The sequence below is a fragment of the Pleurodeles waltl genome, chromosome 10, assembly GCF_031143425.1.
Source record: "Pleurodeles waltl isolate 20211129_DDA chromosome 10, aPleWal1.hap1.20221129, whole genome shotgun sequence".
Lineage (NCBI taxonomy): Eukaryota > Metazoa > Chordata > Amphibia > Caudata > Salamandridae > Pleurodeles > Pleurodeles waltl.
In genome coordinates, this window is record NC_090449.1 from 5636436 (window position 1) to 5649478 (window position 13043).

Genomic DNA, 13043 nt, shown 5'->3' on the forward strand with positions numbered 1-13043 from the left:
ATACTCACCGTGAGGCTCATACTCACAGCCCCTCTCATATTCTCATACAGTGAAGCTCATACTCAGAGCCCCTCTCATACTCACAGTGAGGCTCATACTCACAGCCCTCTCATACCCACAGTGAGGCTCATACTCACAGTGAGGCTCATACTCACAGCCCTCTCATACTCACAGTGAGGTTCATACTCTCGCATACTCACAGTGAGGCAGAGAGGTCTGCTTCACTGTGAGTATGAGAGAGGGCTGCCTCTGTGAGTATGTGAGAGGGATGCCTCACTGTGAGTATAAGAGAGTATAAACCTCACTGTGGGTATGAGAGGGCTGTGAGTATGAGCCTCACTGTGGGTATGAAAGGGCTGTGAGTATGAGCCTCACTGTGAGTGTGAGCGGGCTGCTTCATTGTGAGTATAAGAGAGGGCTGCCTCACTATTAGTATGTGAGAGGTCTGCTTCACTCTCATACTCACAGTGAGGCAGGCCCTCACTCATACTCAATGTGAGGCAGGCATCTCACATACTCACAGTGAGGGAGGCCTCTCTCATCTCACAGTGAGGCAGCCCTCTCTCATACTCGCAATGAAGCAGCCCGCTCATACTCACAGTGAGGCAGGCCTCTCTCATACTCACAGTGAGGCAGCCCTCTCTCATACTCACAGTGAGGGAGGCCTCCTCTCTCATACTCACAGTGAGGAAGACCTCACTCATACTCACAGTGAGGCAGGCCTCTCTCATACTCACAGTGAGGCAGGCCTCTCTCCTACTCACAGTGATGGAGGCCTAACTCATACTCATAGTGAGGCACACCTCTCTTCATACTCACAGTAAGGCACGCCTCTCTCATACTCACAGTGAGGCCTCTCATACTCACAGTGAAGCAGCCCTCTCTCATACTCACAATGCGGCAGCCCTCTCTCATACTCACAGTGAGGCATGCCTCTCTCATACTCACAGTGAGGCACGCCTCTCTCATACTCACAGTGAGGCATGCCCTCTCTCATACTCACTGTGAGGCAGTTCCTCTCTCATACTCACTGTGAGGCAGTTCCTCTCATACTCACAGTGGAAAGTGAAGTCTGTTCCCTCAGATACTCACAAAGCACAGTGAGGCAGGCCCTCTCTCATACTCTCAGTGAAAACCAAACCTGCCCCAGATACTTATAGTGAAAACCAACGCCTGTCCCCAGATACAGTGAAAACCAACGAATGACCCCAGATACTCACAGTGAAACCAAATACATGTCCCCAGATACTCACAGTGAAAACCAAAGCCTGTCCCCAGATACTCACAGTGAAAACCAACGCCTGACCCTAGATACAGTTTAAACCAATACCTGACCCCAGGTACTCACATTGAAAACCAACGCCTGTCCCCAGATAATCACGGTGAAAACCAGTGCCTGTCTCCTCAGATACTCACAGTGAAAACCAAAGCCTGTCCCCAGATGCTCACAGTGAAAACCAAAGCCTGTCCCCAGATACTCACAGTGAAAACCAGTGCCTGTCCCCACATACTCAAAGTGAAAACCAAAGCCTGTCCCCAGATACTCACAGTGAGAACCAAAGCCTGTCCCCAGATACTCACAGTGAAAACTGAAGCCTGACCCAAGATACAGGTGAAACCAAACCTGTCCCCAGATACTCACAGTGAAAACCAATGTCTGTCCCCACAAACTCAAAGTCAAAACCAACGCCTGTCCCAAGATACTTACAGTGAAAACCAAAGCCTGTCCCCAGATACTCACAGTGAAAACTAAAGCCTGACCCTAGATACGGTCAAAACCAAACCTGTTCCTAGATACTCACAGTGAAAACCAACGCCTGGCCCCAGATACTCACAGTGAAAAACAAAGCCTGTCCCCAGATACTCACAGTGAAAACCAGTGCCTGTCCCCACATACTCAAAGTGAAAACCAAAGCCTGTCCCCAGATACTCACAGTGAGAACCAAAGCCTGTCCCCAGATACTCACAGTGAAAACTGAAGCCTGACCCTAGATACAGGTGAAACCAAACCTGTCCCCAGATACTCACAGTGAAAACCAGTGTCTGTCTCCTCAGATACTCACAGTGAAAACCAAAGCCTGACCCTAGATACAGTTAAAACCAAACCTGTCCCCAGATACTCACAGTGAAAACCAACGCATGTCTCCAGATACTCACAGTGAAAACCAAAGCCTGTCCCCACATACTCAAAGTGAAAACCAAAGCCTGTCCCCAGATACTCACAGTGAGAACCAAAGCATGTCCCCAGATACTCACAGTGAAAACTGAAGCCTGACCCTAGATACAGGTAAAACCAAACCTGTCCCCAGATACAGTGAAAACCAAAGCCTGTCCCAAGATGCTCACAGTGAAAACCAAAGCCTGCCCCAGATACTCACAGTGAAAACCAAAGCCTGTCCCCAGATACTCACAGTGAAAACCAGTGCCTGTCCCCACATACTCAAAGTGAAAACCAAAGCCTGTCCCCAGATACTCACAGTGAGAACCAAAGCCTGTCCCCAGATACTCACAGTGAAAACTGAAGCCTGACCCTAGATACAGGTGAAACCAAACCTGTCCCCAGATACTCACAGTGAAAACCAGTGTCTGTCCCCACATACTCAAAGTCAAAACCAACGCCTGTCCCCAGATACTTACAGTGAAAACCAAAGCCTGTCCCCAGATACTCACAGTGAAAACTAAAGCCTGACCCTAGATACAGTCAAAACCAAACCTGTTCCCAGATACTCACAGTGAAAACCAACGCCTGGCCCCAGATACTCACAGTGAAAACCAAAGCCTGTCCCCAGATACTCACAGTGAAAACCAGTGCCTGTCCCCACATACTCAAAGTGAAAACCAAAGCCTGTCCCCAGATACTCACAGTGAGAACCAAAGCCTGTCCCCAGATACTCACAGTGAAAACCAGTGTCTGTCTCCTCAGATACTCACGGTGAAAACCAAAGCCTGACCCTAGATACAGTTAAAACCAAACCTGTCCTCAGATACTCACAGTGAAAACCAACGCCTGTCCCCAGATACTCACAGTGAAAACCAAAGCCTGTCCCCACATACTCAAAGTGAAAACCAAAGCCTGTCCCCAGATACTCACAGTGAGAACCAAACCTGTCCCCAGATACTCACCGTGAAAACCAGTGTCTGTCTCCTCAGATACTCACGGTGAAAACCAAAGCCTGACCCTAGATACAGTTAAAACCAAACCTGTCCCCAGATACTCACAGTGAAAACCAACGCCTGTCCCCAGATACTCACAGTGAAAACCAAAGCCTGTCCCCACATACTCAAAGTGAAAACCAAAGCCTGTCCCCAGATACTCACAGTGAGAACCAAAGCCTGTCCCCAGATACTCACAGTGAAAACTGAATCCTGACCCTAGATACAGGTGAAACCAAACCTGTCCCCGGATACTCACAGTGAAAACCAAAGCCTGTCCCCACATACTCACAGTGAAAACCAAAGCCTGTCCCCACATACTCAAAGCGAAAACCAGTGCCTCTCTCCTCAGATACTCACAGTGAAAACCAAAGCCTGGCCCAGATAGAGTTAAAACCAAACCTGTCCCCAGATACTCACAGTGAAAACCAAAGCCTGTCCCCAGATGCTCACAGTGAAAACCAACGCCTGTCCCCAGATACTCACAGTGAAAACCAAAGCCTGTCTCCTCAGATACTCAAAGTGAAACCCAGTGCCTGTCTCCTCAGATACTCACAGTGAAAACCAAAGCCTGTCCCCACATGCTCACAGTGAAAACCAAAGCCTGTCCCCACATACTCACAGCGAAAACCAGTGCCTCTCTCCTCAGATACTCACAGTGAAAACCAAAGCCTGGCCCAGATACAGTTAAAACCAAACCTGTCCCCAGATACTCACAGTGAAAACCAAAGCCTGTCCCCAGATGCTCACAGTGAAAACCAACGCCTGTCCCCAGATACTCACAGTGAAAACCAAAGCCTGTCTCCTCAGATACTCAAAGTGAAACCCAGTGCCTGTCTCCTCAGATACTCAAGGTGAAAACCAAAGCCTGACCCTAGATACAGTGAAAACCAGTGCCTGTCCCCAGATACTCACAGTGAAAACCGCCTGTCCCCAGATACTCACAGTGAAAACCAGAGCCTGTCCCCTCAGATACTCACAGTGAAAACCAAAGCCTGACCCTAGATACAGTTAAAACCAAACCTGTCCCCAGATACTCACAGTGAAAACCAACGCCTGGCCCCAGATACTCACAGTGAAAACCAAAGCCTGTCCCCAGATACTCACAGTGAAAACCAGTGCCTGTCTCCTCAGATACTCACAGTGAAAACTAACGCCTGTCGCCGAATACTCGCAGTGAAAACCAAAGCCTGTCCCCACACAGTCACAGTGAAAACCAAAGCCTGTCCCCACATACTCACAGTGAAAACCAAAGCCTGTCTCCTCAGATACTCACAGTAAAAATCAAAGCCTGACCCAGATAAAGTTAAAACCAAACCTGTCCCCAGATACTCACAGTGAAAACCAAAGCCTGTCCCCAGATACTCACAGTAAAAACCAACGCCTGGCCCCAGATACTCACAGTGAAAACCAAAGCCTGTCCCCAGATACTCACAGTGAAAACCAGTGCCTGTCTCCTCAGATACTCACAGTGAAAACTAACGCCTGTCCCCGAAAACTCGCAGTGAAAACCAAAGCCTGTCCCCACACACTCACTGTGAAAACCAAAGCCTGTCCCCACATACTCACAGTGAAAACCAAAGCCTGTCTCCTCAGATACTCACAGTAAAAACCAAAGCCTGACCCAGATAAAGTTAAAACCAAACCTGTCCCCAGATACTCACAGTGAAAACCAAAGCCTGTCCCCAGATACTCACAATGAAAACCAGTGCCTGTCTCCTTAAATGCTCCCAATGAAAACCAAAGCCTGTCCCCACATACTCACAGTGAAAAACAAAGCCTGTCCCCAGATACTCACAAAGCACGGTGAGGGAGGCCCTCTCACATACTCTCAGTGAAAACCAAACCTATCTCCAGATACTCACAGTGGGAACCAACACATGTCCCCTGAGATGCTCACAGTGAAATCCAAAGCCTGTCCCCTGAGATACTCACAGTGAAAATCAAAGTCTGTCCCCTCGACCAAATCCAGGCCTGTCCTCTTACACCCTCATGCCTGCCCCCAGTGTTAGTCGCAGCTCATGTCTCCTCATGTCTGTACCCTGACATTCCCATGCCTGTCCCATCTCACCCTCACGCCTTCCTCTGAGACACTCACAGCTTATGTCCCCTCTGGTCCGCCCCATCATACCCTGAGGCCTTCCTCTGCGATACGTGATACGTGTAGCTCATGTCCTCTCAGAGCTGCCCCTCACACCCTCAGCCTTGTCCCCTCACACCTTCAAGCCGTCCCCTTACACACTCCGGCATTCCTCTGTGATACAGCTGATGCCCCCTAAGGCCTGCCCCTCACGCCCACAGGCCTGTCCCCTCAGGTACTCACAGCTCACGCCCCCAGGCCCTCAGGTACTCTCAGCTCACGCCCCAAGGCCTGTCCCCTCAGGTACTCACAGCTCACGCCCCCAGGCCCTCAGGTACTCACAGCTCACGCCCCCAGGTACTCACAGCTCACGCCCCCAGGCCCTCAGGTACTCACAGCTCACGCCCCCAGGTACGCACAGCTCACGCCCCCAGGTACGCACAGCTCACGCCCCCAGACCCTCAGGTACTCACAGCTCACGCCCCCAGGCCTTCAGGTACTCACAGCTCACGCCGCCAGGTATGCACAGCTCACGCTCCCAGGCCCTCAGGTACTCACAGCTCACGCCCTCAGGTACTCACAGCTCACGCCCCCAGGCCCTCAGGTACTCAGAGCTCACGCCGCCAGGCCCTCAGGTACTCACAGCTCACGCCCTCAGGTACTCACAGCTCACGCCGCCAGGCCCTCAGGTACTCACAGCTCACGCCCCCAGGCCCTCAGATACTCACAGCTCACGCCCCCAGGCCCTCGGGTACTCACAGCTCACGCCCCCAGGTATGCACAGCTCACGCTCCCAGGCCCTCAGGTATTCACAGCTCACGCCCCAAGGTACGCGCAGCTCACGCTCCCAGGTACTCACAGCTCACGCCCCCAGTCCCTCAGGTACTCACAGCTCACGCCCCCAGGTACTCACAGCTCATGCCCCCAGGCCCTCAGATACTCACAGCTCACGCCCCCAGGCCCTCGGGTACTCACAGCTCACGCCCCCAGGTATGCTCAGCTCACGCTCCCAGGCCCTCAGGTACTCACAGCTCACGCCGCCAGGCATCAGGTACTCACAGTGAAGGGCCAGTGGATGAATGAGATGGTGCGGTCCAGGCGCAGCATGAAGATGATGAAGAAGACGATGCAGAACACCATCTCCACGATGGGGACGGTGGTGTACCCCGCATACCTGGAGGCGCCGTAGCAGATCAGCACCACGATGCAAAGCAGCTGAGGAGAACACATGCACAAGGTCAGGCGCCGGGAGTGGAGGGTGAGCGGAGAGAGAGTTCAACAGAAGCAGAGAAGAGGCGGCAGTCAGACGCAGCACGTGATATACATGTATGTACCTTCACGTTTACAAAGCATGTGCGGTAATATACATGTATGTACGTTCATGTTTACACAGCACGTGCGGTAATATACATGTATGTACTTTCACGTTTACACAGCATGGGTTGGTAATATACATGTATGTACTTTCACGTTTACACAGCTCATGCAGTAATATACATGTATGTACGTTCATGTTTACACAGTGATATACATGTATGTACGTTCATGTTTACACACAGTGATATACATGTATGTACGTTCATGTTTACACAGCTCGTGCAGTAATATACATGTATGTATGCTCACACGTATGGTCACCGTAGAGGGTGAGGGCCCGGGGTGAGGCTGGAGTTGGGGGCACAGGCCACCGTAGAGGGTGAGGGCCAGGGGTGAGGCTGGAGATGGGGGTACAGGGCACCGTAGAGGGTGAGGGCCCGGGTGAGGCTGGAGATGGGGGCACAGGGGTGAGGCTGGAGATGGGGGGCACAGGCACCGTAGAGAGTGGGGGCCAGGGGTGAGGCTGGAGATAGGGGCGGGGGGGCACAGGGCACCGTAGAGAGTGAGGGCCAGGGGTGAGGCTGGAGATGGGGGGCACAGGCACCGTAGAGAGTGGGGGCCAGGGGTGAGGCTGGAGATGGGGGCGGGGGGGGGGGGCACAGGGCACCGTAGAGAGTGAGGGCCAGGGGTGAGGCTGGAGATGGGGGGCACAGGGCACCGTAGAGGGTGAGGGCCGGGGTGAGGCTGGAGATGGGGGGGGGGGGGCACCGTAGAGGGTGAGGGCCAGGGGTGAGGCTGGAGATGGGTGGCACAGGGGTGAGGCTGGAGATGGGGGGCACAGGGGTGAGGGTGGAGATGGAGGCACAGGGGTGAGGGTGGAGATGGGTGGCACAGGGCACCGTAGAGGGTGAGGGCCCGGTTGAGGCTGGAGATGGGGGCACAGGGGTAAGGCTGGAGATGGGGGGCACAGGCACCGTAGAGAGTGAGGGCCAGGGGTGAGGCTGGAGATAGGGGCGGGGGGGGGGCACAGGGCACCGTAGAGAGTGAGGGCCAGGGGTGAGGCTGGAGATGGGGGTACAGGGCACCGTAGAGGGTGAGGACCCGGGTGAGGCTGGAGATGGGGGCACAGGGGTGAGGCTGGAGATGGGGGCGGGGGGGGCCACAGGGCACCGTAGAGAGTGAGGGCCAGGGGTGCGGCTGGAGATGGAGGGGCACAGGGCACCGTAGAAGGTGAGGGCCCGGGTGAGGCTGGAGATGGGGGGCACAGGGCACCGTAGAAGGTGAGGGCAAGGGGTGAAGCTGGAGATGGGGGGCACAGGGGTGAGGCTGGAGATGGGGGCACAGGGGTGAGGCTGGAGATGGGGGGCACAGGCACCGTAGAGAGTGGGGGCCAGGGGTGAGGCTGGAGATGGGGGCGGGGGGGCACAGGGCACCGTAGAGAGTGAGGGCCAGGGGTGAGGCTGGAGATAGGGGCACAGGGGTGAGGCTGGAGATGGGGGCACAGGCACCGTAGAGGGTGGGGGCCAGGGGTGAGGCTGGAGATGGGGGCGGGGGGGCACAGGGCACCGTAGAGAGTGAGGGCCAGGGGTGAGGCTGGAGATGGGGGGCACAGGGCACCGTAGAAGGTGAGGGCAAGGGGTGAAGCTGGAGATGGGGGGCACAGGGGTGAGGCTGGAGTTGGGGGGCACAGGGCACCGTAGAAGGTGAGGGCCCGGGTGAGGCTGGAGATGGGGGGCACAGGGCACCGTAGAAGGTGAGGGCAAGGGGTGCGGCTGGAGATGGAGGGGCACAGGGCACCGTAGAAGGTGAGGGCCCGGGTGAGGCTGGAGATGGGGGGCACAGGGCACCGTAGAAGGTGAGGGCAAGGGGTGAAGCTGGAGATGGGGGGCACAGGGGTGAGGCTGGAGATGGGGGCACAGGGGTGAGGCTGGAGATGGGGGGCACAGGCACCGAAGAGAGTGGGGGCCAGGGGTGAGGCTGTAGATGGGGGCGGGGGGGCACAGGGCACCGTAGAGAGTGAGGGCCAGGGGTGAGGCTGGAGATGGGGGCACAGGGGTGAGGCTGGAGATGGGGGCACAGGCACCGTAGAGGGTGGGGGCCAGGGGTGAGGCTGGAGATGGGGGCGGGGGGGCACAGGGCACCGTAGAGAGTGAGGGCCAGGGGTGAGGCTGGAGATGGGGGGCACAGGGCACCGTAGAAGGTGAGGGCAAGGGGTGAAGCTGGAGATGGGGGGCACAGGGGTGAGGCTGGAGTTGGGGGGCACAGGGCACTGTAGAGGGTGGGGACCAGGGGTGAGGCTGGAGATGGGGGCGGGGGGGGGGGGGCACAGGGCACCGTAGAGAGTGAGGGCCAGGGGTGAGGCTGGAGATAGGGGCGGGGGGGGCACAGGCACCGTAGAGAGTGGGGGCCAGGGGTGAGGCTGGAGATAGGGGCGGGGGGGGGGGCACAGGCACCGTAGAGAGTGGGGGTCAGGGGTGAGGCTGGAGATGGGGGCGGGGGGGGCACAGGGCACCGTAGAGAGTGAGGGCCAGGGGTGAGGCTGAAGATGGGGGGCACAGGGCACCGTAGAAGGTGAGGGCAAGGGGTGAAGCTGGAGATGGGGGGCACAGGGGTGAGGCTGGAGTTGGGGGGCACAGGGGTGAGGGTGGAGATGGGGACACAGGGCACTGTAGAGGGTGAGGACCAGGGGTGTGGCTGGAGATGGGGAGGGGGGATTAATACATGCTCAGACCGAAGCTTCCATCTTAGGGTACAGGCCACCTCCCCCCAGCACCCCAGCACGTGACCGGAAGCTGCAGAGGAGCAGAATGTAGTAATGAGACACCCCAAGACCAGGCTGTCTGCCGTTTTAATGGGATCTGAGGATTGAGGTGACACCAAGGCCACAACCAGAGGACTTTCTGCAAACATCTCTGAGGAAGGAAAGAAGCCGGAAGCATTCAAGAGACCAGTAATTACCATCAGGTCAGCCCCCCCTTGCATTCGACCCCCAGGAGCCAGGCCCACCAACACGGGGAAGTTTCATTCCCTGCCCCCCAAGTGATGCTCCACTCCTTCCTCTGCCCTACCTCTACCCACAGCAAAGCATGTGGAAAGTACGACAATGAAACAAGCACTGGCAAAGCCAATCCACCTCACTTACCTTAACATCCAAGCAACACTGCTCAGCAGTGCCAATGTCAGGCCCATATTTATGGGCTTTACGCACGGCGCAGCGTCACCTTCCTGCACAAAAACAATCCTGGGAGGCTTTTTCCTATTTCCATGCGTGCTGCAGAATGCCGAACACATACAAAGAGGAAAAAACAGGAGAAATAGTGGTATCTATCCTCCTTGCACCTCCCCTGGGGAGGCGTAAGGTTTTGGTGTGTCCCTAGGTTTACAAGGTCTTACAAATCTGGGGCAGCATCAAAATCTATAGGTGTTGTGTGGGAAAACCCACCACAGCGCCCATGGAACGCCTTCCTGGCACGAGTAAGGGACGCAGCAATTTGTGCCGTCTTCCCTCACTCCGTATCTATGAGGCCGTGCTACGCCACGCACAATGGACTCATAGAGGAGATCAAGGTTTGCACTGCCATTGGGTCACAAAATGAGAGACTCCGGCAGGGCAAGCCTCTCATAAATATACCCCTCAGTTTATAGTAGTCTCAGATGTCATGTAAAGACTGTTGTGTCCTGCTGCAGGTTTTCTAATGTCCACTAGGTGGCAATGAAATGCAGCAAACTGGTGCTTTGTTGCCAGCAGAGGAGGGCAAATGACAAATCCACCAAAAGCCCAAAAAAAAGCTTGTGTGGGTGAGTCAAACATAGAAAGAGGGAAAAACAGTAGATATGAACAAAGCAACTGAGACTGGCACAAACGCCATCCAATCTTGATTAAGGATTGGCTCTGTGAAGTATTGTATACAAAGCTTTCTTTGGCAGACAGCTGAAACAAGTCTGCAAAAGCTGAAGACATGCAGCCAGGGTGGAAGGTTATTTATATATTGTACTTAAAACCATCTCTTAGCTCTCTTTAAGTGCCTTCAAGTATTGGCAGGAAGGGGAGGAGGAGGAGACTCAGGAAGATAAAGTAAGGGATCACCCTAAGACCTGGTGGCCTCTGTTTATTGGAACACAGGAGTACCAGGTTTGACAAACTTCAGCTACGAGAGATTAAAAATGATCCTCTCACTGGGTCTGGGTAAATATTCACCAGCCGCTCTTCGGCCCGTTCATGAAACTTGATGCAACGTTTACCCCTCATAAAACTTCAATGATTGAGAATATCTATGGTCAGGAAGATTACTGTCCCCTCTAACACAATGAAAAGGAAGAAGCCTGCACTGCCCACCTTGGAGTCTCAACTAAACACATTCATACCCTACTCTACAGAGTAACAGCTCAGCAGGTCCACATCTGACTGACATCCCTCCATCCTCACCCTGCATCTCAGTCATAGCAGCTCAGCAGGTCCACCTCTGGCTGACATCTGTCCACCCTTACCTCACACCTCAGTGATAACAGCTCAGCAGGTCCACATCTGGCTGACAATTGTCCATCTGCACCTCACGCCTCAGTGATAACAGCTCAGCAGGTCCACCTCTGACTAACATCCCTCCATCCTCACCCTGCATCTCAGTCATAGCAGCTCAGCAGGTCCACCTCTGGCTGACATCTGTCCACCCTTACCTCACACCTCAGTGATAACAGCTCAGCAGGTCCACCTCTGACTAACATCCCTCCATCCTCACCCTGCATCTCAGTCATAGCAGCTCAGCAGGTCCACCTCTGGCTGACATCTGTCCACCCTTACCTCACACCTCAGTGATAACAGCTCAGCAGGTCCACCTCTGACTGACATCTCCCCATACTCACCTCGCACCTCAGTGATAACAGCTCAGTAGGTCCAACTCTGGCTGACATCTGTCCATCATTATCGCACACCTCAGTGATAACAGCTCAGAAAGTCCACCTCTGGCTGACATCTGTCCATCCTTACCTCACATCTGAGTGATAACAGCTCAGGAGGTCCACCTCTGGCTAACATCTCTCCATCCTTACCTCACACCTGAATGACAACAGCTCAGCAGATCCACCTCTAACAAACATCTCTCCATCCTCACCTTGCATCTCAGTCATAACAGCTCAGCAGGTCCACCTCTGGCTGACATCTGTCCATCCTTACCTCACACCTGAATGATAACAGCTCAGCAGGTCCATCTCTGACTGACATCTCCCCATACTCACCTCGCACCTCAGTGATAACAGCTCAGTAGGTCCACTTCTGGCTGACATCTCCCCATCCTCACCTCGCACCACAGTCATAACAGCTCAGCAGCTCCACTGCTGGCTGTCATCTGTCCACCCTTACCTCACAACTGAGTGATAACAGCTCAGGAGGTCCACCTCTGACTAACATCCCTCCATCCTCACCTTGCATCTCAGTCATAACAGCTCAGCAGGTCCACCGCTGGCTGACCTCTGTCCATCCTTATCTCACACCCCAGGATAACAGCTCTGCAAGTCCACATCTGGCTCACATCTGTTCATCCTTACCTCACACATCAGGGTAACAGCTCAGCAGGTCCACCTATGGCCGACATCTGCCCATCCTTGCCTCACACCTCAGGGTAACACCTCAGCAGGTCCACCTATGGCTGACATCTGTCCATCCTTACCCAGCACCTCAGCTCAGCAGGTCCACCTCTGACTGACAGCTGTACATCATTACCCCACACCTCAGGATAATAGCTCAGCAGGTCCTTCAGTCCTCTTCATGTACTGAGCCCACAGGACTTTAGGGTGGGCACTACTTGAAATCCCCTCATGAGGGACTAGACGAGATCCCAGTGCCCCACACCTGACTGGCTATGACCGTGAAACCTGGTAAGCCTCCCATCCCTGTTGCACGCTGGTTGGACTCGCTGCTCCAGGATCCAGGGTTCCTAGAACAGAGGCCTCATCCACACAGTGGACCTCAGGGCCCAGGCTGAGGCGCTGTGGACTCAAAGCGCTAGGACAGAGAACCACGGGGGCAGGAGCAACAGACACTGGCCACAGTCTAGTAAGGTCAGGCTGCCAGTGTCTATGTTGTATATTAGAAATGGAGTGAATGTCCCAGCACCAGCACGCCAGGCCAGCCACATGGTGCAACGCCAAGAATACAGCAGCGCCCCCTGCAGGAAGCCGTGAGAACTGACCACGCAAACCCTTGACATAGATCAGGCAAGATCTGAGCATCCACTGCAAACCAGCGCATAGAAGCACACCCGACCCCCTTCACCTTCACATGGGTGAGGGTGAAAGGTCAACCCTAGGCTCCCTAAAGGATAATCCACAACCTCCAGGCCCCCACTCAGACCAGCCAGGGTCCGGGAAGGATTACCGGAGTGGAGAAAGCCACTGCATGAATCACAACCGAAGACTGAAGTCTGCACAAAGACAGCGCTATACAAATACCCAATATCATAACCAACATAAGTAATTGACCAGTGGTGACGTCGACAGC

The 13043-nt window shown here is 54.6% G+C and overlaps 1 protein-coding gene across 1 annotated transcript in view; it reads right to left on the minus strand.

Annotated features, from left to right (window-relative positions):
- The window catches only part of PLP2 (proteolipid protein 2), a 94560-nt gene that overhangs the window by 32980 nt on the left and 48537 nt on the right, over positions 1-13043 (minus strand). Inside the window, exon 2 of the mRNA XM_069209314.1 lies at positions 6293-6448. Coding sequence (XP_069065415.1) covers positions 6293-6448 — 156 coding nt within the window. The remainder of the gene's footprint in view (positions 1-6292; positions 6449-13043) is intronic.